Below are 26,505 nucleotides of genomic sequence, written 5' to 3' on the forward strand. Positions count from 1 at the left end.
TTCCCTCGGATGAAGGACCAGCTTTTTGTTTTCTGCTTCAAGACCCCCTACCTACGTTAATCCTAGGTCCAGATCTCTTCCTTGCTCTGCTGTCAGCTTCCAGCCTTCTGACATTTAACTTCTTCTAGCCTTAACTTTTTTTTTAGCCTTGACTTTGATTTACGTTTGTCTTCTCTGTGCTCCATTACTGAGATGACCTCCACCATGCTCTCTCGCTTGGTTCAGATATTTCTGCCATCAGCATGTGTGTTGGCACCAGCTAATATGTGCGAGTGAACAACAGAGTGCTGAACTGAAAGCTCCTTTTGAGGAGAGAGGATAAGCAAAGCTACTGTCTACACCCCTTCCACCTCTTGGCAAGTACAGTTCTTCAGTGTTGACTCCTTACTCGCCAGAAGGAGCTGCCTCAGCATCCACAAGCAGTACTTCTAGCAAAAGTTACGAGCCCTGCCTTTTAGAAGTTTTAGGAGATAGGAAATTTAACAGAGTTGGATGGTGCCAGCTATCTATACAACCAATTCAAATCATGGGAAGCTGTAACTAGCAGTAACATTTCTGGACAGGCCTTGAACAGTCTAATCTCAGCCAGCTTTGGACATCCTGTGGAAGTCCATGGGGCTGTCTATGGCCTTGCTGGTGCAAACAAGCTCCTGGGACATGTTTACAAGCCCATCAGGTGCTTGTAGCAGCATGCAGCTCATCATGACCCTCTCTCACTGCATCACTCCATCAGCTAGTATGGGTGTCTCCAGAGAGACCAGCAGAAAGGTAAAGACAAACATGAGTCACCTTTGGGGTCACTGAATTTCTCCCCAGAGAAAACAAGGGCTGAGAGGAGATAGGATCTATTTGAAAGAGCTCAAGTGACTCCTCGGTGTCCCCATCCTTCTGTCTGGAATGTAAAAATGTATGGAAATAACAGCCAAAATCTGAGCTCTTCTATGGGCAAGGGTGAAAGAACCTGGGCACAGTTCATTTCTGACACTGTAAACTGGACTAGCTGCCAATCACAGTTGTGGCAACTTGTGTCAACACATCTATTGACTTTTCTCCTCAGGGAATCTCCATCTAAAGAAGCAGCGTGGATCAGGGCGGGTGCTGGCTTGTGCAAGCCACCTCTTCCTTGCTATCACTGGCCTCTCATAGGGTTTGAACACAGCTCTCATTTGTGCTGTATATTTGTGCAGGGCAGACAGCAATCTTCCCATACTGTTCTGAGGAATTTCTCTGCATTTCAAATGGAGGCTTGGGACTGGTGTTTAAGCTTCCAAACATATTTAATCTTTTTCGTGTGTGCTTTTACACAAGCAAATACAAGCAATACGAGCAGCCTGTTTTGTGCGATACATGTTGGAGGGTCTCAGAACAGTAATAAATCAGCAGGGCTGTAGATTGAGGAGTATGGCATTCACTGCGAAGTTAGAGCTGGGAATAGTTCTGCAAGTCTTTCCAGCCACTTGTTTAATTAAAAAGTCAGCTCAATCAGCACTTCATGACCAAGCCCACTGGTCATTCATACAAAAAACCATCTGTAGAAGCGTGCATTCCCTTGTTTTAATGAAAAGCTTTTGATGGCTTTATTTTGGTAGCAGTAGAAATTTATTCCTTCAGCTGTTTTATTCATCCACCACAGCTGTGATATTTTTATTTTTCTTTTTCTTTTATTTTATTCCAATAACCTTTCTATGTGGTTTGTGTGCAATGCTGAAACTCTCCTTTGATGCAGCGTTGTGCTTGTAACTCATCATTCTGCTAGGGTACCACAGCCACATCCACCAGATTTCACAGCAGGAGGAGTGGCAGGATAGGCATCTGTACTGCTGTCATAAAACCAGCTCAAAGGAGGTTTAAATGGAACCTTGAGTCCATTCCACAATGGCAGTTTTGTTAGTGATGATACAGTCAGGGAGGGAGGACTTGTGCCACTGTGGAAGACAAATGGCTGCAATAGGCATGGAAGGAATTAATTCTTGCTTCCACTCTTTCTCATACAAACGCTGAACATGCAGAGCAGGGACCTTACAACCTTGCATCCTGGCTGATGTCAACAGGATAATTAGCTGCTTCTGTAGGGAAGGGTGAGTGGTGGAGTTGGGTGCAGTTGGTATTTGCAGTATTCTTCTGCCCCAATGTTCTTCTCTGCAATGTGATTATGTGTCTGTCTGCTTAATTTTCAGCTCATCAAAGCAGGGTCATCATGATTCTGTTTGTCCTGGAAATGGAGTGGGTGTTAAGCACTGGACAAGACAAACACTTCACGTGGCACTGTTCAGAAAGTGGCCAGCGGCTGGGAGGGTACCGCACCAGCGCAGGCGCCTGTGGCCTCCAGTATCCTTTGCTGAGCTCTCAGTTTTATTTCTGCTCTTTGGCACTCAAACAGCGTTTTTAGTTCATTTGTCTAGTTGTCCTCCAAGTTTTGTGGCCTGTATAGATTCGGTGCTTTGTGAGAGAAACTGTTACTTAAAGCCAATTTAAAAAACTGCCTATTCTCCTTGCTTTGTCTCCTTAATGCGTTATGGCATATTTAGGTCTAAGCATTTTTAAGCACCACAATGGGCGATCTGCAACCTATTGTGGTCTGCTATTGTAATAAATATGGATAGGACCTTTATTTAAACATGCAGTGCATGGTTTCTTCAGAGAATTAATGGCAGTAAAGTAGGTTGGTGATCAGGTCAGAGTGCCTGTGTGCATGCATGGTAAAAATTAAATTACTTTAATATAAAATAATGAGCACTTGTCCTTCACTCTGGAACTGCTCACTATGTACTGGGAATTTGGGTTAACCAAAGAGTAAATGACTCCAGAAATGGCACTCAAGTGGCTTATTCACCCGGAGCTGCTCCAGCTGCCCGACAATAAAAGAAATATTAATTCAGCTTTATTGCAAATGAAAAGGAAAGTGGAAAAGTATGAGCTCTTAGGCTGACAACAGGGGCTAGCATAAACAGACTTTTTAATGCCCTGGAGTGTACGTGATATGGATGTACGTTTTGCTAGTTTAGGAGAAGTGAGACCAACTCAAAATTACTGTTCGAATATGGGGTTATTATCTGGTCATTCAGCCAATATAAATGGCATAAAGACTGGACTTAATTTTAAATTAAATTCTAAATGTTTTTGAAAGCATGATGCAAGAATTGTCCTGTATTCCCTAAATCTCTCTAGAGAACAGACCATTTTGAGTGATTAGGACTTTTGGAGGACACTAAGTGGAGAGCAGTAGAAGAAAGAATCATTGGCAAGTACTGCAAAAATATCTGGCACAGCCAGGAACATGTTTGGTTTTTCTTTTTTTTTTTTTTTTAATGCAATGTCCTTTGTGCTTAAAATCAGTGCTTCTTAAATAGCACTGCTCTTATGGAGTGCTAAAAGCAGTTGCTCCTTAAATATCCAGTATGGACTCTGAATGTGGATAAAGAAGTCAGAATCTGGCTAGTTAGCTGGTTCCATTAGGTGGTTAAGTGGTCCGGATTTTTCTCAGTTTAGAATACAATGTGTGAGGTGTCTGATGTAGTTGACACTTCCTCAAATATGACATGAAACAATACCCTTTCACTGTATTCATAAACTCGACTATAATGAAGAAGCACTGTGGTGGGTTGACCCTGACTGGATGCCAGGTGCCCACCAAAGCCACTGTGTCACTCCCCTCCTCAACTAGGTGGGGGAGAGAAAACTTAAAGAAAGGCTAAGGTAAGGACAGGGAGAGATCTCTCTCCAGTTACTGTCACAGACAGTACAGACTCAACTTGGGGAAATTAGTTTAATTTATTACCAATGAAATCAGAATAGGGTAATGAGAAATAAAACCAAATCTTAAAAACACCTACCCCCTCTCTTTCCTTCTTCCTGCCTGAGCTCAACTTCAGTCCTGATTTGTTCTGCTTCCTGGGGGGTTGCCATTGGTTCATTGCATGTTGTCTTCTTCCTCAAAGAGAACTCCTCACACTCTTCCCCTGCTCCAGTATGGGTTCCTTCCATGGGGTGCAGCCCTTTGGGAGCAGACTGCTCCAACGTGACTTCCCATAGGGTAACAAGTCCTGCTAGCAAACCTTCTCACAAAAGCCACCTCACATACCCCCCACTACCAAAACTTTGACATGCAAATCTAATACAAACAGAAAACTAATAATAGTTATTTTATACAAGTTTGGGAAGGAGAGAGTAGATACCATCCAACTCTAATGCCTATGTTATAGAGGTCAGGGAGACAAGTCCTATGTTCATGGAGAAGGGCTGCTTCAAAAGTGTTTCATAACAAAAACACGAGTTGTGTCTTCTGGAACAGTCTAATTTTTTCTCACTCTTCAGTTTACTCAGGGATACTGCACTATTAGTATGAACAGGGGCCTAAAAGTACACTCTGAATACCTCCTTGAGACTGGAGCACTATTCACAAGATTGCAGTATGCTCATGTTAAAAGAGTTAGCTAGTCATGAAAGGAATGCAAAGCTTGCGTAAACAATATATTTTCCTCAGCATTTATCCATCAGATTTGATGTGGAAACCCGGCATGTGTTTGTTGGTGATCATTCTGGGCAAGTGACCATACTCAAACTAGAGCAAGAGTCCTGCAGCCTTGTTACGACATTTAAGGGACACACAGGTAAGGCCTCAGAAGGAGACCTAGTCTGGTTCTTCATCTGTGCTCAGCATTACGGTGGTTTGACTGTCCTGTGAAACACTAGGGTGGCTTGTGTCAGTGCACAGCATGAAAGGGACACAGACCTTAAACTGTCACAGCAGTTCAGGGAAGCTGTATTGGTGAAAACAAGAGGGATCAGAACTCTGAGCAGAAAACATCTATGCCAGAAAATGCCATAATCAGTAGCTACTAATTAAAGCAGAGTAAAACTAGAACAAGTTGTCGTAGTTCTCGGAGAAGAATGGGTGCTCATAAAGGAGAGACTCACACTGGTAGATACTTTTTCCCTAGGGGAATAGGCACATCTTGGATGCACTAATTGCTTGTTTCACTGCTGGAACTTGTGCCCCATCACCGTTTAAAAAGAGCAATCCTGGACAGGATCCTACCATCCAACAGAAGAAATGGTGGTCATTCCTCAGCATTTTCTCTCTGTATCCCTCCTGACTGAGTAAATGCTAATAGCTCAATCACAAGGTAGCACAATCCTTTCACTAGGATACTGAGAGGATCTCATAATATTCCACACTTATTTATCTTTTAATCTCTTGGAAACTGTGAAGATGAAAAGCTGTATAGTCACATTGTGACCATCCTTCTACCACACTTTACTGTTCAGTACAAGTGGCAGTGGAGCCCTCTGCCCACAGAAGAGCAGCTGGGCTGCTCCTCGGGATCTCAGTAGGTTTTCTAGACTGTTAGTTTTCCAGTGGCACATGGTTGCATGGTCTTTGCTAAAGAGACCTGCATTTTAATCACCCTCTCTGTCATTTTTATTTAGTTACATTCTGGTCTTCTGCTTTCTGTAACAAAATGACTGTTCTGTGCGCTCTTATTGCAGGTGGTGTCACTGCTCTCTGCTGGGACCCAATACAGCGAGTTTTATTCTCAGGCAGTTCTGATCATTCCATTATAATGTGGGATATTGGAGGAAGAAAAGGAACAGCCATCGAGCTGCAAGGACATAAGTACGTTCAAAGCCCTTCCTCCTGCTTTTATGGCAGAAAAGCTAAAGGCAGAACCCACATCTGGAAAAAAACCAGCCCAAAGCTTACAGTCTTCACAAGCCTCAAGCTTGTATGTGTGACTCCCTGTGGTCCATATACATCAGGAATAATTTGCTTATAGTAAGTTTTTCAGTGTTTGGCCCACAGGCTGGTTTGAGAGTCTGCAGAGGATGGTGAAGGAAAGCACAACATCTATAATCCTGAATGTGTTATGCCAGAGCCTGCACCTCTCTTGGAATGAGGAGTGTCCTCAAATGAGAACAGCTGCAGACAATTTCTTGGTTTTCAGTTGTCAAGGTCTTTCCTTCCCCTAGAGGGAGCATCGTGCTTGAACAATTAGTCCCTTTTTCCTCCATGCTAACTTTTTCCAAGCCACTCTACCTACAGTGTGAATTCTAATTAATGTGTTTCACCTGTAGGAGCCTTCACATCTCCTCAGTGCAAAGAGGCATTATCTTTGCATGTACATTTGTGCAGCATAGTAGATGTCTTTGAAAAAGAATAAGCCTGTGTTGGGTGTTGATTAGAGACCAGAATGGCTCTAGTGGCAATGACCTCCCCACGTTTTAACATTGGCAGTGCAACGGGGACAGCATATATGTGAGACTTGCATCCAGGCTGAGGTCTGGGAGAGGCAAAATCCCATGGTGGTTTTGGCCTAACAGTTACATATTCATGCATTTATTTGAGTGATGCTGCACTTGCTGAGGGATTTGCATGCCCCTGGGATTTCAGAGCACTGCAGAGCTCTTGCTGAAATTCCTAGATCACCCTCATACCCTTCCAGTGGTGCTTGCTAATGCATTGCTGCTAGATTTGTTGCTGTGGAAATGAGTTCTCCTAATATGAAATTAGCCTCTGGATCTTAATCTGTGGCATGGCTGTCAGCTGGAATTGTACAACATAAAGTACCAAGAATTCTGATGGTGCCTCTGGTGTCAGCAGGCAGGCACTGTGAAGGGTGTCAGTGTTGTACCCAACTCTTCCATAAGTGCATTTCCTTCTGCAGGTGCAGCCATATGCAAAAGCAAATGTGTTAGCGTGAAAGTCCTTTGGGCAGACAAGATCAGTGGTGGTAGCAAAGAAATCCAAATAGTGTGGATTATTTCCAGTCACAGTAATCTCAGTTACAGTGTCATCATAACCTTGTTTTTTTCTGTAACAGTGTTGTGTGGTCTTCGTTCCCCAGGTTGTAAATAGCTTGAGATGAAGCTTGGTTTTCTTTCTTTTATGAAGGATTGAGCCCGTCTTTATGGGCTTGAGTGAATTCTTTTTTCCCATGTTGTTTTTTCCTTAAAAGAAGAAACAGAAGCACGTAAATTTTCTGCCTTACTCTGAGAAGGCTTAGGATCGATTTAGTGATTCCTGTATTATTTTTGAAACTCTGTGCTTGTTAGTGATAAAATAAAATCTTCAGTAGTTCCTCACTGCTTCATTTCTAGATGATGCAGAGCTTTACAAAAACAGAGTTACTACTGACTGTCTGACAAGAAGGTACCTTACTGGAGCTTTCATGCACCTGGATGCACCTTCAGAGAGGCCCAGAGCTGCAGCTCTGCTGAGGCTTCCCGGTGCAGCTGGGACCTCCTATCTCAGGAGCAGCAAAACCAGTTATTGGAACAGGTCTTTGCTTTTGTGTGCAGTGCTCTCTTTCTGGTCACAGCTGGACAGCAAAGACTGATTTGCATCTGATGGATGCCATGTACAGTGAGTGAGGGAAGGAAATGTATGGGCAAAGAAAGGCTTTTTACTGCTTTATTGTATATTCTATGCTTACTTGTGCACTAACTATAGATGGTTGATTAGTAACTGTCTTGTTTTCTTTTCAGTGATAAAGTTCAGTCTCTCTCCTATGCTCACCACACTCGGCAGCTCATCTCTTGTGGAGCAGATGGAGGAATCGTCGTCTGGAACATGGATGTTGAGAGGCAGGAGGTAGATGCTTAGTTCTCGTTAGTTTGGTCTGAAACAGTCTTAGGAAGAAGGGGCCTTTCTAAAATAGCAACTTTCAACCTAAACAAGATTATTCCAGGCTCTAAAAATGTTTTTGGACATGCCTCAGTTGTTATACAGCAATTATGCTATGTCTTTGATGGGAAAATTGTCTGGCAGAAAATGCGTATTAAATAGACTGCTAAATGGCTCTTACTTTTTACATTACTGCTCTGAAAGACATCCTATAAGGAGGATATTTTGAGATGCTTCGCTTTGTTTTTCAGCACACCTGAGAAATATCATCAGTTCAGGTGTAAATGGATGGATTAATGTTGTTTTTAAGAAAACAAAACAAGAAAGCTCTTTGTCATCTCCGGAAAACTGCAACCCAGTGTGGGTTTTTTACTGTTCTTGATAAAATACATTTAACTAGGGCTTCAGTCACACCTGCTACTTGGTCTTGCTCTGGTATAACAATGTAGAAACGGGGGTAAATGATGGCTATGCTGATCCAGACAGTAATATTTCACCCACACATTTCTAATTGCTTTTGTGCTTCACAGCCAACAAATGTAAGCGGGTGCAAAAATGCACTCCCTGTCTTTGGCACTGCAGGAGCAGCCTCCACTTGGCAATTCCTGAGACCTGACTCAGAGAGGGGGAGTGAGTACTGTGCTGAGTGAGTCAGGTGCCAGCCCGGCTCAACAGCCTGGCAAATCCTGGTGACATCAATCAAACCTCTGCCCTCTTTCTACAGAGGGTACAAAGGCATCTCAAGTCCCTGCAGTGGATAGGTCTGAGCAAGGCTTTTGACAGCATGAGCTTTCGTCATCTTTGCTGGTTTGTAAGAGTCGTGGGTCTCCCTTGAGGAAGGAGGAAATCTAAGTGAAAAACTTGATTTTAAAAGTACTGAAGTAGGCATAGGCAGGAACTGAGCTCCATTTTTAATGTGAGTTAGCATTCCAGTTGGCTCTCTTTAAATGCTAATCCAGTGGCCAAGTATGTCATCAGCCCCTAGAGTGAAGTGAATGCAGAGTGGTTTCCTCCTTCCCAACAGATGTTTCCTTTTTGCTGCAACTTGAACATCCAGAAATTAAAACCTTCATTTATTTGCTGCCTTCAAAAGGCTATGGTAAGGGTTAAGACAGGATTCTCACAAAACATGTAGCAATGGTATGAGAAGGCTGCTTTAAAAAATAAAGGAGAAATATAATTAAATAAATGAAGGCCTAGCAGTAGGTGTTAATGGGTACTCTGCTTTCTCAGCCTATGGCTATGTGGGCTTGTTCTTGTTATCAGTAGCACAATAGGGTGTTCTTAGTGCTAAACCACATGGATCTTTGAGATTTTTATACCAAACCTTGGTTTGGGGTCCTAGAACACCTTCTTCTGGATTTTGGCTTTGGTATTTTTGCCCTTATTTAAAAATTTTCTCCATGTGATGCGCGCTCAGTATTCACTGTATTGTATCAGATTTTCCCACATCTCTGAGATTGCATTAGAGTGAATTAAGCCATTTCCTAATTTTCAACTCTATTTTTAAAAAGCTGTAAGAAGACGACATCTGAAAGATGCTAGAAGCTGGGTTTCTATTTGACTACAAAGTGGTTACTTGTCATAAGCAAAATGTCTTCTTCCTTATAGTGCTCAAATGCTTAAGAGATGAAAAGTTATACACACAGATGTAAATCTGTAGGCCTTAAACAGAAAGACAGTTGTGGGTAGAAAAGACAAAGATTTGCCCCAGCAGAACGAACTGCCTTTAGAATAACTGGCAGAAGAATATGAAGCAGGTGATTGCTTTATTGCTGGGGATAAAAGATATCCTGGGAGCTGAGGGTCTCCTCTGACCTTAACTTATTTGTTTGGCTTTTCTGTGATTTTTAGTTCCTAACCTTAGCCGTGTGTCTTGCCATTTTAATTTACAGCATGTGAGAAACGAGTGGCTCTGATAAGACAACTGAAATTTGCTAATTGCTTCCTCACTACGTATGAAACACTAGTTAGTATTTATTTAACCTCATGTGTTGATAGGACTAGTGGGAACGTTGCAGTGTTGCAGACACAGCACTGGCAGGGCTGTCACGGTCTGCCTGGGGCTGCTCCACTGGAGACACAGGATGGACCAACTTGCCAGGACCAACTTTGGGCTGAGCTCTTGCTCTGTTGGGGCAGAAAAAGGAGCAGAAGTTGTCTGCTGGGGAAGAAGTGTCATTCTCACTAGGCCAGGTTAGGACAGAAAAACTGCAGCCATCTGGAGAGGGGTCAAGTACTAGGACTCTTCCTGGGTCTCATGTCCCCTGGAGGGTTTCCTAAACACTGTGGGGAGATGCACTGCATGTGCCTCAGCAGCTCAGTGCGAAACAAGTGTCAGAGGACCCAAATGTAATGGAGGAGAATTACTGCCCCTTCCATGTGCTCTCCTGCTACTTCAGGCATTTCCTGAGCTCTTTCAGGATCTGACAAGACTTGCTTCCCTACAGGGCATCTGATCCATGCTACTCTGCACAGCAAAACCTGGCTGCAGGAGAGAGAAATGCCTTTAATATAGTCTTTAATTTCCTTAAGTCTTTTTACCTGCTTTATCCACAGCATGAGTGCAAAGCTACACACCATGTTAGGAAATAGAAGACCTGCCTTCCCTTGTCTTTTGTAAAAGCAGGGAAAGGAGCTGGTTTGGGTCTTAGACTTGTTCATATGAATCTCATCTTTCTCACCCCTGTGTGTGATTTGTAGCACAGATAACTCTGACAGCAGGAACAGCTCTTATGGTGTTAAAGAAAGAACGAATATGAAAAACTCCAACCACATCAGTATTTCCAATAACTCCTCTTTCCCATCAGATGAGTTGCTTGGCTATTGGAAATACTAATTGCCCCCAGTTTCCACCAGAGACAATAGCAGATGGTAAATGTTGTCCAGACTGGAGAGGACAAAGTATTCTTATATGCTTATTTCCAGAACTGGAGATATGGGGGAGGCTGGCTTGTTCCTGAGTTATTTCTGTGGTCTTATTATCAAACTCTTCTTTGTGATTTGGATGCAAAGGGTTCCTCCCCTGTCCTTCAAAGTTTAGAGCTAAGCCAAAAAAGACATCCCAGGGAACAGTCAAATGGTATCCTGTGAAAATGGAGATTTTAAATCAAGTTTAGCTGGCCAAATTGCCACACCACAATATATCTTTCTTGTCCTGCCTCTAGGCTCCATTGGAAGTTTTTATGTTTGTTACTCACTTTCACTTTGTGTTTCTGTGCATGTGTGTTGCAGACCCCCGAGTGGCTGGATAGCGATTCCTGTCAAAAATGTGACCAGCCTTTCTTCTGGAACTTCAAGCAAATGTGGGACAGTAAGAAAATAGGCCTCAGGCAGGTTTGTATGTGTCCTTTGATGGGTTAACATTTTGCAATTAGGCTTTCCTCTCATAATAGATTCTGGCAACCCTTTTCCTCCTAAAGCTTTGAGAACTTGCACTTTATTCATCCACTAAATGCTCAGTAGTGGAACAGTGAACTCCCCTCTGATGAGGCTGGGTTTTGGGTTGCAAGTAACACGCTTTTCTTTTTCCAACCAGTCCCAATAGCAAAAGCATGTCTTGGGCTGAGTAGATTGTTTTGGACCTTCCATGGCTTTAGCCACATGAGATTTTGTTTTAGTCTAATGTGTTATAGAAAGAAATTTGCGACTGATTTTCGGAGATCGTGCTGGAACCAAAACTGTTTTCAGAGAGTTTGGGTAAACGTGTAGCTGCTCAGGCTGTATTGGAAAAGGCTTCTTGGTCTGCTTGAAACATGCTGCTGTGTTTTCCTGCTCTGCAGGAGAGGGCTGAAGACAGAGACTTTTGGGGAAGGGGTGAAAAAGTGCTCCATGTTCTCCTGAGTTTGACAAGCTTTCCTGTTTGCTGCAGCCTTGGCTGGGTCTTGCTGGAATGAGATGGTAGAACCAGTGGGACCTAAGCAGTGACCTGATCTGGGTTTGTGGTTTAAGACGTCTTTCTGCATGTTGTCTCCTACAGCATCACTGCCGGAAGTGTGGAAAAGCCGTGTGCGGCAAATGCAGCTCCAAGCGTTCCTCCATCCCCCTGATGGGATTTGAGTTTGAAGTGAGGGTCTGTGACAGCTGTCACGAGTCTATAACGGATGAAGAGTAAGTGTGGACACTGAGCCAGCTTGCACTGGAATGGGGCAAAACACCTGCATGTGGAAGGGCCTGGGCGGATGTGAGGCTCTAGGAGGGAGCAGCCCGGCATGGTGATTCCTGGGCTTTTTCACCAAGATAAGCCTTTGAGGTGACTATCAAGCCAGGAGGGACAGAGGAGCCCTCCACCACTGTTCCTTTCATGCCAGAAGAGGTTTCAAGGTAGAGTTTACGGAGTGGTTGCTGAATTAATGGCTTACAGCAGCACTCAGATAGTTATTTCCTCAATAGAGAAAAATTTGGGGGAAAATCCTGCAGTTACAGTTCTTGTTGATTTTTGGATTTCTTTCTTCAGACGGGCACCTACAGCTACTTTCCACGACAGTAAGCACAACATTGTTCACGTACACTTTGATGCCACCAGGGGATGGCTGTTGACCTCGGGGACAGACAAGGTTATTAAGGTAGGAGCAAGGAATGTGCTCCTGTATTTCATTTCCCCTTACTCTCCCATGTGGCTGCAGGTATGTCCTGGCTGCCTTCTTCCACACAACAGGCTTCTCACTGGTGGATTTCTGCCCAATAAGTACCAAGGAGATCTTGGTCTATAAAGTTATTGCCTGAAGGAGCCTGGGACAAGTTCTTGCTATAGCTTTTCCTCTAGGAAGACCAGCTGTTTTTCAACATGGCAAATATCAGTGTGGCTAGATAAAGAAATAGCTAAAATAATGAATAAGTTTATAACAGCTTGATTAATTTAAAAAAGAAAAATCCTCACAATGTGTTATGAATATGCTGATCATTCAAGTTAGCAATGTAGTGGGAGTTCTTTGGTTTCTTTTAAGGCCAACTATGAACCTGACTCATAGGGATAAAACATAGTGATATATAGAGTGTTGTTTGGTCAACCTCCACCACTCTGGCATGAGTGCTGGAAAATGAAATCAAACTTCTTCAGACTTGTAGTGTCCACCTCTAACCATGTAGTCCCTCTTAAGCAAAGAAAAAAAGGTACAAATTATTTAAAGATTATATTTATACTGTATTTTATTGTTTTAACCATTATTCACTATGTTATGTTTTATTGTATTAACAGTTGTGGGATATGACACCAGTAGTGTCTTGATGTTACATCAGTGGAACTTGAAAGGTGATATTTGCAGAAGAAACCGATTTCCTAACTCTAATCATACTGCAGAAGATAGATAACGCTGGGTGCATACAGCAGATGAGAAAGGAACTAATGCGTTTACAGTTTTATGTCCTCTGCTTGATCAAGGCTGAATATTTGCACGAAGACTCTTTCCACTTCTCAAAATATTCAAGAAGGTATTTTTTTAACTAACGGTTTGTACGATCTGACTTCAGCTGTCTTGAGTTCGTTTGGAAAATCTGTGTGCAGTGCAATTTTTAGTTTTTATATTTCACTATGTCAAGACACTTACTGCTTTGTACAGAAGGTCCTTGGGTTGCATCCTACCACGTGAGTTTTCGGTATCAACAGACTGTATCAGGCAATCGGCTCTGCCACAGCAAGTACCTATTGGTTTGGGATGTTTCTGCTGATCGTGCTCTCTCCAGTGGAGGAACTCCAAGCGCAGTGTTGCATGTTCTCTGGGTGCATCACCAAGGAGCTGATGGACTATTGCAGTTCCTAAAAGGGCTCTACTATCTACTTGTCCTAGTGGGTATCATCCAGAGAGCATGTTATTGGTCTGTGTGATCTTCCTGCCTCTTCCTTCGCTGCACAAGTTGCAAAATCAGGGGGCAGGTTGCTCAGCAACTAATTTCTACAGAAAACTGAAATAGTTTTCCAGCTCAGAGCATTACAAGGAACACGCAGACTTGTTTGAGTTTGATGAAACTGGCAGGCTGATTCAAATGAAATTACTGGCAACAGGAACTTTTGGGAGTCTGTGCATGGAGGGGGGCAGATCCAAAACTGGTCTAGGTTGGAAAAGTCTGGTTAACCTCTACCTCTACCTCTACCTTGCACAGCAACATTTCCGCATTTCTGTCTGTCTGTGTTATTGAAGATGAATTTTGTTTTTGCTGTTTTCCATATGGTTAGTCATATTTATTTTTTAAAATGCTGATGATTTTTATTAATTTCCTCTATAGACCCAAAACTGATATTGCTAAATGATGCCCATTGTCCTGTTGTCATATTTTATGGTTTCTTTTAAAAATAAACAGTATTTAAAAACCTGGATTGACCAAAATTACCTTGTTAGAAGGACATTGTCAAGATGAATGATTGAAAAAAACCCCCTTTTTTTCCAAAGGGATCTTCTCTGAAGAGTCAACTCTCTGTTCTATTAATCCATTTCACATTTTAGCTTGGTATTGCTGATGCACTTCAAAGAAAGTGGTGTAGAGAGTAGAACTGCAGACCAGACCAAGGGCTTTCCTGTATCCACTGTTTCAGCAGGACTTGTGGTCTGTAGCTGCAGTGACACAGGACATTGGTGGTCCTCGGTCTTGCCCCATATTGGACTTTACTTTTCCCCTATAAAGTGAGGAGGCCCTGATGTTTACCACTACAGAGCTCATTGCCACCTAGAGAAGCCTAGTGTTCTTCAGTGGAACATCAAAAGAAAATAAAGCTTCTCCTTTGTTTACCCAACAGTAATTCACTTTTGAGTTAAAAAAAAAGGTTAACACAATCCATGGCATTAATTCTGGTCCAGTGAGACACTGCAGTAAAGAGTGAGTGGACTTTCATGTGCATGTCACAGGATTGCTATTTATTTTCAGGGAAAATTCTCATTTTAAACATCGTATAAACTGTGATGAAGCATTTTGCAGTCATGTTCTCTGAAATAATGCCACCTTGGCTTTCCTGATCTTACAGCCTGTTTATGGTTCCCCTCTAGGCAGCATATTTTAAAGCATATTTTCAAACATAATTCACACAACACTAAAAATATTATTTTTCCAGCTTGAATGTTAATTGTTTTCTAAGTCCTCCCACTTTCTCTCCTGGAAACTAGAAGCTTGTTTCCTCTTGGAAGGCTTTTCATTACACCTTGTGCATGTTTTCTGATGACTGAAGTGTTCTTGGCTGTTGAAGCTATGCAAGATGAGCAAGTTGCCTGCCAGTATTTCATTCCAGCTTGAGAAGATGTACAAAACATTGCTGCACTTTGATGTTTTGTGTTACCTTGGGCTCAGGGCCTTCTGGCCAAAGACCTGACTTGCTTTGCTGTGCAGGGAGTGTATCTCATGGTGACAGAAACACGAGCACACCAAAGTGGATTTAAATGACTGTTTAGTGCTCTGTTCCTGAGGAGACAGCATTTGCAAGAAGTCTGGAACTCCAGCACGAATTATACTTCTGCTGATGGAGTGGTGGAGTCAGCAAGCTGAAGATCTGCTTCTGGGTCAGCATTTAGTCCTGAACACATAATGTTCAGTCAAAGGTGAGGAACTGACTCTGAAGGAGACTAAATTTGGGAGCTACATGTGTTTGGACTGTTCTGCAGTAAACTCTTGGCCACTGCCCCATTGTCTTCCAAGGAGTCGTGGTTTCAGTGTTGCTTCTTGAGTGGATGTTGAATATATAAATCCATTTCACAAATTTTCCTGGCTGTTCTTTCTGACTGAACTGCCTACAGGGTTATCTGAATTTAAGCTGAACATCTCCTTATCTTGCATTTTCAGGACAAACTCATCTGGGCTTAGAAAATTATATAAGCTGAAAGTGAAGCTGAGGGGGGAAGGGAAGTTTGTCCCTTTGCTATGTCCTTAAAAGCTATAATGAAGGGAAAATAGATGTCTCTAAGTCAGTAATTCTTTTACCTTCCAAATGAAACAAGAAGGATTTGACATTGGGAGAGTTAAAACACCTGCCTTCCTCTTCTGTTACTTTCTTCTATCTACTAGATCCACATAAAAAGGGATCCCTGTTGCTTGGTCATTTTCATTTTACTTGCTGAATAACAAATCTGAGCTCTTTTTATGAATTGCATTATTGGAGGATTGGAAGGAGGGTGTCTTTTGATACAAGTGTAAACTGTGCAGCACCACATCCACACACACTCAAATGAAGCCAAGTCCCCTTTCCCCAGGGTTGCTGAAGAGCAGCAGCTTTTAGTGACACCTGCTATGACAAGGGGCGTACAAACAGTGCTGGCCTCCCTTTGCTCTTCACATCAGAAAAAGTGATTTTCATTTCTCACTTAGCTGGTGTTTCCTTGGGGGAAGAAGCAGTGTTCTTCAGAGCATCTCCCTGCTATTCTTGGCTTTACAATGAACAGTGTCTGTAGTGCTTAGGCAGGTGATGGGGCAGGCGCTGGTCGCACACACAGTGCCTGAGCAGGTGGCTTGATCCAGGTGGGACTACCTGAGCTCCAAACTTCAGTCTTTTTAAGCTGAAAATATTGGCATGAAGGGAAAAGAATGTGTGCAACTGCTTGCAATGATAGCATTGATGATCCATCTACAAGAAGACTAACACCATGATTAGATATGGTTAAACAGGGTGGTGCAAAGGGCTAAAAGTCAGCCAGCCTAACATAGAATAATGCTGAATGGTGACATTCATGTGCTCAGCTATTGGCACACTTGTCTATAGCTCCTTTTTGCAGTGAAGCCCAGGTGACCTCCTGAACTTGAGGCCATCACCTGAATATCAGCATGTTGACTCCTTGACTCCTAGCATATCAGTAATGATAACTGCACTTTGCCTGAGAGGATGGCATGAATACCTCCAGTACTGGGAAAAGAACGGATGTGTTCCCTCTGAGTGGGCTTGGTTGCTGAAAATAAGGGGCATGGCTGGATGTGCAAATAGGATGATGCAAAACAAGTGTAGGGGAAAAAAAAGTTTGCTTTGTGCTTGCTGAGGAAATCATTGTTAGAAAGGAATATGCAACTTTTTTCCATCTATGTCCAGTTCTGTGCTCCCCAGTAAAAAAGAGAGATGAAACTACTGGACAAAGTCTAGTGAAGGGCCTCTAAGATGATGAAGCTACTGGAGTATCTGTGGGAGAGCTAGAACTGTTCAGCCTGGAGAAGGCTCAGAGGGATCTCATTAACGTGTATAAATACCTGAAGGCAGGATGTGAAGAGGATGGAGGCCGGCTCTTTTCACTGGTGCCCAGTGACAGGACAGAGGCAGTGTATGCAAACTGAAACACAGGAAGTTCCCTCTGAACATCAGAAAACACTTTACTGTGAGGAAGACCAAGCACTGACAAAGGCTGGCCAGGGAGGTTGTTTGTGGGTTCTCCATCCTTGGAGATATTCAAAAGCCAATTAGGCATTATCTTGGGGAAATAGCTCTAGGTAACCCTGCTTGAGAAGAACCAGATGACCTCTGAAGGTTCTTTCCTACTTAAATCATTCTGTGATTCAAAGTCCACTTAACATGGTCTATTCTATGGCCTAGGGGGAAAAAAAGTATCTAAGTATCTTTCTTTAAATCTAAACTACTAACAAATTCATCATCATCATCATGGCTAAGCTTCACTAATGAAGATTTGAGAAGGGCTCTACCCACGCTTGCTACAAGCACACTGATGGCTAAAAAGGCCAATACTAACAAATTAATTAGTTACTAATAAATTAACAAGTATTACCTATGTCTGTCCTTGCTGGTCCCAACGGGATTTGGGTAACAACAACCAAAATTCTTTTGTAACAGAGGAAATAGGCTCATTTAGCCTACATGTGGTTTTACAGGCCATTCCCTTTCCAGAAGACCACATGGAGTACACAGGATGTTTTCAGCTAGGACTTAGAAGACTTTGTTTCTATTTGTGACAATTGTACGTAAACTTGATCCTTTTTTCAGGATGCATTGTCCCTTCAGTGATGACCTCTCGTATAATATTGAGGGAGACAGATTTTTCTCTTCAAAACTGCATCCTGTGAATTTTGGCAGGAAATCTTCGCTCCTTGGAATTAAAAAGTGGTCTCTAGTTTGACAATAACCTGAAGTTCTGGAACTTGAGACCACAGAATCACAGAATTTGCTGAGTTGGAAGGGACCCACAAGGATCACCAAGTCCAACCCTCAGCCCTGCACAGGACCATTTCCAAGAGCCACACCATGTGCCTGAGATATTGTCCAAACACTTCTTGAACTCTGTCAGGCTTGGTGCTGTGACCACTGCCCTGGGGAGCCTGTTCCGGTGCCCAACCACCCTCTGGGGGAAGAACTTTTTTCTAACATCCAACCTAAACCTCCCCTGACACAACTTCAGGCTGTTTCTGTGGGTTCTGTCACTGGTCACCACAGAGATGAGATCAGTGCCTGCCCCTCCTCTTCCCCTCATGAGAAAGTTGTAACTGCAATGAGGTCTCTCCTCAGCCTCCTTCTCCAGGCTGAACAGACCAAGCACCCTCAGCTACTTGTCATACACCTTCCCCTCCAGACCCTTCACCATCTTCATTGCTCTTCTTTGGATTAACTTTGTGTGGTCACGTGACTTTTCATGGCATTTTCCCAGTTTGAGGATTTTCCCTTTTGATCTGTCTTTGGCCATCTCTGAAATTTTGTTTGCTGCAAGGACACATTGTACTGCTCAGAACAGAAAGAGATTTGAGTTCAATAGAAATTGCTGCCAAGTGGGGACATTAAACTCAAACCAAAATGAAAACAAGAGTGCAGTCTCCTGGCAAAGTCTTTGCAGATACCAAGAGAGAATGTCATCAGCATACAAAGGGAAAAAAAAAGCCAGCAATGAATATTCATCAGAACTGTACAAAGCCAAACCATCCCTCATCCCAGCACTGTAAGCTGACCAGCAGCCCTGGTCAGGATCCAGAAGCCACAAAGAACATAGAGTTGTTCTTGTAGATTGAGTCAGTGAAGATCTGACTTCAATTTCTTGTTCTTTGGTTTAACAGCCAAATAGTATCTCCCTCAAGCAGTGTTATGAGAACTGCATTAAATGTGTAAGGACTTCAACACTAAAACAGTGAGGAAGAGACACATCACTACTGAGATAGTGCAGAAAAGGTGTTGGGCCTTATGAAGATAGTTTTGCCTCTCTCCAGTTCCTAAACATTAAATTGTATGTCACATTTAATAACATACTCATATTTTATAACAGATCGGCGCTTCATTCAGATGTGAAAGACCCATTGCTATCACCCTTATTTTGTCCCGTCTCAAGAAAATTCTGTGGGGTTGCCATGGCCAAGTAATTAGGAAATTTTCACAAATAAGTACAGAAACTTACTTGCATCATCCTTGTCATTAGCACTAGTTTTAGGTGTGGTTTTGTCTTCCAAAGGCCAAGCATTGCTTCTCACTCTTCTTGGTAACTTAAGTTCACCCTACTGACCCATATCTTGTGGGCTTTGTTGTCTTTCAGATTAGAGGGATTTTATATGAAAAAAAAGTCTTACTGGCTTTTGTTAAGGTCGCTGTTTTGTAGGAATGATGCTCAGCAATTTGACCATCTTTTTCACCAATTTTATTGTAACAGTTTCCAGTTCTGTTCCATTATGTGTCTCCAACACAGCTGAATAAACTGTGGTATCTTGACCCCACTACACTAATTTATATCAGCTTCTGGTTATTACTTTTCCTTCTCTATTCATGTAATAGAGAATTTGGTTTGTTGAGTTTTGACTGGACTAATTCACCTGCCTCTTCTGTGAAGTCATAAAACTGACAACTGTTCTATAGATGTGTCCTGTGCCATGACAAATTCTCACTCCGAGTGCCTGGCAGGGGTTGAGCAGCCCAAGGGTAGCAGGGTGTTTGGGCAGTGGAAGAATTGCACGGTCTTGTGCATCACTTCAAGGCTCCCTGTGGATTGTGGATTCTGAACTGGAAAGTAAAGGGAAGATGCTCAAGATTTGTACCCATCAAGGAAAATGGCACTTCCTGGGGCCTCTCTCCCTAAAGTTTTAATCAGTGCAGGTTTTACTGCTCTTCCTCTGTTTGGACAATGTTTTTATCTGTGAAATAGCACTGGCACTGCTGGTACAGCAGAGGCTTGTTTCTCATAGCAGCAGGGTAGAAACCTGTCCTGCTGAAGACCTTTGGTTAGGCTGACACTGCGTATCTGTAAAACTGAGCATTAGCTTTTGTTTTGAGAGAATACAAACTTCCTTCACAGGAATACATCATTTTTCCTCAAGTTTATCTGATGGCTCCCTCTAGAGATAGGAACATAAATACTGACCTACTTCACAAATTGAAGTTCTTGGATTTGGCCACTTTTAGTCGCAGAAGTGTTTTGTTGCACTTGCTCCTCATCAGACTCAGTGCCTTTTCAAAGCTTTCTTTCTCTGATTACCTAGATCAGTGCTTTTCAGATGACTTCAGGAATAGGGAGTTTTCAAGTTGTCTTATTTGCATTTCAAAATTATCTCTTGTAATTAGTCATTGCATCTGCCCCAATGTGCCCAGAACTACCTCTCCCAACAAAGCAAGAGATGTAAGCTTGGGACAAACAGGGAAAATACTGTGAGCTGAGCCAGGAAAAATCTGAAGCTTCGCTCTGCCAGTCAGAGTGGTAACAGCCTGTTTAAAAAGACAGTGGTGGATGTTGACCAGCATTAACTCTAGTAAGCAGAATCTCGTGTCATGAGATAGGGTGCTTTATTTTTGAAAGGAAGGTGGGAGAGCAACACGTAGAGGAACTTATGGATTAAACTGCTTTATAGCTGCCCTCCTCCACTGGAGTCAATTACCATGACATTGTTCCCTGAAAGAGTAACTCCATGTTCACTATCCACTCACCAAGTTAAACACTGGTTAACGAAAACTACTGCTGCTTCAACTGCCATGTCTTTTAGAAGGGCTCTGTCATTATGAAAATACAAATAGTGACTGGACTGATAACTGAAATGGCTGGGACTGTCCCCCACCAAGTAATTTTATGTTGCGGTTTGCAGCACTGACTTAAGTCAAGCTACACTGAAGTCTATAGCAGAACTCCCTTCTTTGAGCCCAGCAGTGCATATTCAACATCCCACCTGAGCCTTGTTTATTGGGAAGCTGTGTCCCTGCTCACATCATGTACACAGTTAATGGAACACAGAAGCTGATGCATGTGTTGGAGCAAATGCAAACAGCTGGAGTAACAGCATTATACTCCAAAATAGTGAGGTATACGTGAAAATGCCCCACTATGCAAAGGCAAACAACAAACAATTGTTTATACTTTTAATCAATCACAGGTTGGTTGTGTTTGGGGTTTTTTTAAACAATGAATAAACATCACCCAAGAAATGAAACTTGAGAGGAAATGCAGTTGACAAAATTGCCCAATACACTGACCTCCTAAAATTTCCATCAGAATGGGAATAATTAACAACTGAGGTCAGAATCATATAAGCCTCAAAGCTGCCACAAGAAGTGTCGGGTTGAGCGTGGACAGGAAAGGGCAATAAGAGCAGCTGCTGTGCTTGTTCTGCTCCTATAAACCAGGTGTGGGCAGAAGTCCCTAGCATGCGCTGCTTAGCAAGGATTTGTGCCACCTTCTCTTTCTGTTCATCTGTCACTGGATGCCATTTTTCTTTTGCCCATAAATCTTTATAAGTGGCACTAAATGTATTTACTTTCATGAAGGTACAAGTCATTCTGAACTGCATTAACACAAAGCCTCTCACTGGCTTACAAGCCACATGCTGCGTTTGCTCTCGTGGAATGTTGTGGGCTGAAATAAAGCATCATCAGGACCATTATACCAAAGCGTGTGAGACTCTGGATTTTGTTTCTCATAGGTGTTCCTGTGTTCCAGTTCTTTTTGAATCACAAGTGCTCTTAAACCATAGCATGTTGCTCTTTTACACTGTGACCAAATTTGGATTAAAGCAGTTTTCTGAACTCTGGTTTCATTTTTAAGCTGTGACTAAAATGAAAAACATAGGCCATTCAAATATATCAGTGCAGAATGGGGACTAAAATGTGTTACATATATAGATAGATATACATATAGTATACTTTTTTTATTTTTATGAACTATTTAAATACCAGTCATTAAACTTCTTCTGTACTGCAGAGCTGAGAAGCAACTTGACTTAACTACTTGATAATGCAAATGTTTTTATTAGCCTTGCAGCTACTGGATTAAGGAATGTAGTTACTACATATGCTTCCAGCTAGACTCTTGTTTTGGGTAACTGTATTTAACAGCTGGAACTATAGAAAATGTTAATACTGGACTTGTAGGAAATAAACCTCTGTACAAGCCTTGCTGTTGTTTTCTTTGACTGTAGTGTAAGAAGGAGTTCAGTTTATAAATGAAGTTATAAGTAAAGCAATAGTTTGAATGCTGACCCAGTCTGTTCAGGAAGAGCTGTGACAGCCTCACTTGTCTCAGCACTGCTTATCATGGGAAAGCTTATTTCAGGGCCTCTCTGAAAGTAAAGTCTTTATTTCCAAGGAGACTGGTAATAGGCTGAAAAGAGAAGTTTTTTCCTAAACTGATACTTAAGGGAAGGTCTTTGAATAATGAGTAAATGCCATGAGCCAGGAGGGTGTCTTTGGGGAAATAAAATTATGTAAGCAGATATAAGGAGCTCTCCCACGCCCATCTGCAGGACCTTAGCTATCACTCATAGCAGAGAGCTTAAGAACTCCTGTGTTATATTTGTGTTTAAGTTGTTTGCCCTACCACGATGGTCTGAGCTGTGTGTGAAACAGTGTGACCAGGTGGCTGGGGTCTATAGGCAGTGGGTTTATAAACACAGTTCATAAGAAAATGTGTTACCACTGCTTTGCAGTAAATCTGAAATAAGTAAGACAAAATGAATCCCACTTCAGTGTCTTAGTCTGAGCTGACTCTTCACCATTAGTAGGAAGATGTAGGACTCCAGGTGATGTTTCTTAAACTAGACTCAGTAAATCCCTCTAAAAAAGCCTGTTTTCTCTCTACCCACTTTACAATGAGAATCCCAGTGAGTAATTCAAATGTTTACAAATAAGGTAAGATGAATCCCACTCCCAGGGTCTGGAAGTAAACAGATCCAGATAAAATGCAATGCTCCCAACAAGAGGCGAACTTCACATCTAAAACCTGTGCCCCACAGAGTTCCCTTCCCCCTCTTAATCCATCCATAATGATACAGCAATTCCCTTTAATATTTTACAGAAATGGCAAGCATATACAGCTTAGCATGTTATTTCTTTTCATGCCTACAGTCATACAGCCATTTCCCTGCTGGATCCAGCCCTGTCTGGGTGTGTTATGCGTTGAAACCTCCTACTTCATGGTATCTTGACATAAACAGGATAATATTCAGCCCTGGCTCCATAAAGTAATGTGGAAGGCATTTTGGCAGTGTTCCTAAATTCTTGATGTTTAAACATGAGGAAGCAGATCTCTTCTGCATACCAGTACTGATTTATAGAAACTGAAGGCCATGAGGAATTGTTCTATTTAAACTAAGCAGACACTGCAAGAGAGTTTCTGCATTCCCAGTTAGAGGTTTGAGCCCAGTCATCCTCATGCAGTGAAGGACACCACCAACCTGTCAAATACAGCAGTTAAATGTTGTTTAAAACATTTCCTACTTCTTTCCTCAAGTCTTTCACAAAGGCTACTGAAAGAACACTCCTCTGCATTTCTGTGTGCTGAATGTTTTAAATTATTCTGGGTAACGTTACAAAATTTTGGGTTTTATTTTAACGCCTCCCAATTTTTCTTCCAATTCAAAGAACACAACCTTAGTGTGTCTTGAGACAGCAGGTGCATATTCACCATGGGAGAAAGTGGGCAGCAGAAAAAAAATGTCGCAGGAACCACTCTCCCCCATTGTGAGGACACCTGAACCCAGTTCATTTTTAACAGGCCTATGGCGTGGTACTTCCCCTCAACAGGAGGGGTACTACAGCAGGTGTGTTACTGTGTAATTAGAAGCTTTGTGGTTACATTGTGTCAGCAGTGACACTAAGTTCCTGGAGAACTGGATCTAAACTTCTGGGAGAACTCTTCCAGCACTTCCATTAGCTTCTCCTCATCCTCCGGTGGACTGTGGGTGCTTGCCAGGGGTAAATGTGTAGCGACTGGCTGCCTGTCTGGAAGGAAAAACAAAAAAAATCCAGATGGGTACATTTAACTTTCTCTTCTAGCAGAAAGGATATTTTTCTGCTAGGCTCTGTACTGCTTAAACATACCTCACAGTTTCGAAGCCAGGAAACATACCTTCTAGGAACCTGTAAATAATGTTAAGCATACCTCCTAAACCAGAAATTAAACTAATTCAATTTGTATTCTGGAACTAGAGTTATTTTCCCTTAACACAATATGACAGACGGTGCAGCAAGATCCCATCTGCAGCCAGGGACAGGACAGGAAAAAGGTGGCTTTACAGTGGGTTTGCACCTGCTCCCTGTCACTAGTGCAACACCTGTAGGCAAAGAGCAATAGCTGGAGACTTTTGCTGCAGGGAGAGGATACTTCTGCAGCATGAGAAGGGGTTTCCTTGCCTCCTGGATAATGTTACTAGTGCTACTCAAATCTCCAGTTGGGACTTAGTAGTTAGGATTATTTTGAAGCTTAAAATGCTTACTTTCATCCTTAGAAATAATGGTTAATTTCTAAATGTCCAGAAACTTGAGCTGATTGATCAGCTGCCATAAGTAACATGTACCCAAGATCTCTGAACAAATTTGCTCAGTTTGATGCTTTGCTTAGTTTTCCAAGTTTCATACTCTTCACTCCCTCTGTGTAAGTACAGCTGTATCACCACTCATTCTAAGGGATTTTCCCCTCCAAAAACAGGAACCTTATGACAGTGCGATCAGGTGTCAATGGAACAGCAGTCAGAGCACTGGTGAAGCACTGTTAGTCTATTTAGCAAGTCCAACTTCCAAAGCAGCCAGCTGAGATGAAATGAACAAGCTGTTGCAACCCTGGGCTGCAGATTTCTCTGCCAACTCATCAGGCTTCCCAGGAGAGCAGAGATGTTTGCTCTCTTAAGAGCAAATGTTGTAACTGGCTGCACACACCACATAACTTCTCATGGAAAACTGAGGAGAGAGAAACATGCAGAGGAACATTCCCTTCTCCACTGAATATGAACTGCTTCCTACCTAACCACAACGCTTCTAGTAGACTGTGCTGAAGTTTGGGAACTACACGTGAAAGCCAAGTTTAGCATCACAGAGACGATGCTTCTCGTCTTTGGAAAGTAAGTCTCCATCGAACATTTTTTATTTATTTTGGCAGATGCAAATAATTCTGATAGTACTAGTCATGTTCTCACTTCCTTTTATTTTTTTTCCTCAGGAAAAAAAAAAATGCTGGCTTTAGTTTGGTCTCAGAGTGAACAGAATAAAAGAGAATGGAGGAAATGGAGGGAAGCTGGGACTGAGTTGGAAAATGGCTGCCTTGGACCAGAAGCACAGGGGCTGCAGTCAAGTACCCCTGCACACCAAACCCTTCACTGAAAGGGCCTGAAAAGTGCCCATACAAAGTTGTGGCTTCCAAAGGGCAGTAGCAGAGAGGAATAAATGACTTCACCACTATTTGATAGGCATGGGACACAGACACAGGACCTCTCTTGTAGCCTTAAGAGCAATCATGCCAGGACAAGAGCTCTCAAAAGTCAATAGCTACAGCTAAAGAGCCAAGGCTGTTCCCTAAAGTTGGCAGTAGAAAAAGGCCAAAGTCAAGAGCCTGGTGGAATTATGATCTAGAGAAAGAACAACTGAGCAGAAGCATTAGGACCAGAAGAAGGTGATCAGACTAAGGAAAAGGCAAAGCTTAGTTCTACAAAGAAGGCTGACCAGCTGGGATGTGTGGTTTCCACATGCTGACATGAAAAAGATCTGGTTAAATTTCTGTCAGCCAACTCTGTGGGAGTGTCTGTGGGACAGAAGGGACAAAGTCAACCCAGCTCTGGAAGTCTGAGCTTCCTGCATGCTCTGTATTATAATTTGGTGAATTTGAGTGCCACATCCAGCTTCTGTAAGCAATTACCCTGAGCTTTTTTTTGTTGGACTGACCTGCTTCACCACTGAGGCACCCATACTTCCAACCCCTACAAAGATGCTTATCATTTGCCTGGGAGAAAAGAAAGGCTCTACCCTACTTTTCCATTCCCTATGCTCACAGTGCCAAAAATGCCATTGTGCTCAAGTCATTGTGCTCAGTGTCCTTGTGCTGAGAGTCCAGCATTAGAGAAAGGGGGAATTGGCAGTTTTAGCTAGCATGAAATGGTAGGAAGAATAAGTCAAAGCCATCTCCCAGTGCGCTGTGAGAAGGATGTTCATTTCCTAGCATCATAAAAGATGTTGTTTGACTGCTGTGATTCACCTTCCCTTGGCACAGTCCTACATACAGCTATTTTGATTTAAGAAATCCCCAACCCTCCCTAAAGAAATGCTTTGAAGTCTCTATCAGCTACTTTAGAGGACAAAAGTATGATCATAGCTTAACACAACGCTCACTTGAACCTTTACTCTTGAAACGATTTTGAGAAATGCTTTATCCTTTGATCAAGTTGCCTGGTCCAGCCTTCATCCCCTTTCAGGCCAGACAGGGATCCCACAGTTCAGGCAGCTGAGGGATCTCCACTGCTATGCAACGTAAGACACTGACTCCTTACCTTGGAAGAACAAGCCGCTGGGTAACTTGGTTGCCTCAGCTGATACTGCCAACCATACCACAGTGTCAGCTCCCTGGGCCTCTGTGCGCAGGGAGTTCTTCATTTTCTCGTAGAAATCCGGCATGGATGACCTCACGGCTAGAGAAAATAACAATGAAATGGTGTTCTGCTATGCAAGGATTCCTTGATTAAAAAAAAAAAAAAACAGCTTAAAATTACCATTCTGAGGGTAGGAAGAAGAGGAGGCACCTTGCAGTTTT

The 26,505-nt window shown here is 42.5% G+C and overlaps 2 protein-coding genes across 5 annotated transcripts in view; one reads left to right on the forward strand and one right to left on the reverse strand.

Annotated features, from left to right (window-relative positions):
* The window catches only part of WDFY2 (WD repeat and FYVE domain containing 2), a 63,650-nt gene extending 49,720 nt beyond the window's left edge, over positions 1-13,930 (forward strand). Inside the window, exons 5-12 of the mRNA XM_027888150.1 lie at positions 2,178-2,328; positions 4,498-4,610; positions 5,491-5,617; positions 7,486-7,591; positions 10,859-10,960; positions 11,604-11,734; positions 12,081-12,189; positions 12,822-13,930. Coding sequence (XP_027743951.1) covers positions 2,178-2,328; positions 4,498-4,610; positions 5,491-5,617; positions 7,486-7,591; positions 10,859-10,960; positions 11,604-11,734; positions 12,081-12,189; positions 12,822-12,851 — 869 coding nt within the window. The 3' untranslated portion in view covers positions 12,852-13,930. The remainder of the gene's footprint in view (positions 1-2,177; positions 2,329-4,497; positions 4,611-5,490; positions 5,618-7,485; positions 7,592-10,858; positions 10,961-11,603; positions 11,735-12,080; positions 12,190-12,821) is intronic.
* A 155-nt stretch (positions 13,931-14,085) lies between these two features.
* Positions 14,086-26,505, reverse strand: part of DHRS12 (dehydrogenase/reductase 12) — a 37,622-nt gene continuing 25,202 nt past the window's right edge. For 3 of the 4 annotated variants that reach the window (XM_027888154.1, XM_027888152.1, XM_027888151.1), the window contains 2 exons: positions 26,246-26,383; positions 20,988-23,711 (listed from right to left, as the gene is read on the reverse strand). In XM_027888154.1, the coding sequence (XP_027743955.1) occupies positions 23,584-23,711; positions 26,246-26,383 (266 nt within the window). In that variant the 3' untranslated portion in view covers positions 20,988-23,583. Of the gene's footprint in view, positions 14,173-20,987; positions 23,712-26,245; positions 26,384-26,505 lie in introns of those variants that run through there. The other variant, XM_027888153.1, reaches the window with a different exon arrangement.

This window comes from Empidonax traillii, unplaced genomic scaffold (assembly GCF_003031625.1).
Source record: "Empidonax traillii isolate 1590-97213 ecotype Southwest subspecies unplaced genomic scaffold, ASM303162v1 scaffold232:size1090087, whole genome shotgun sequence".
NCBI lineage: Eukaryota > Metazoa > Chordata > Aves > Passeriformes > Tyrannidae > Empidonax > Empidonax traillii.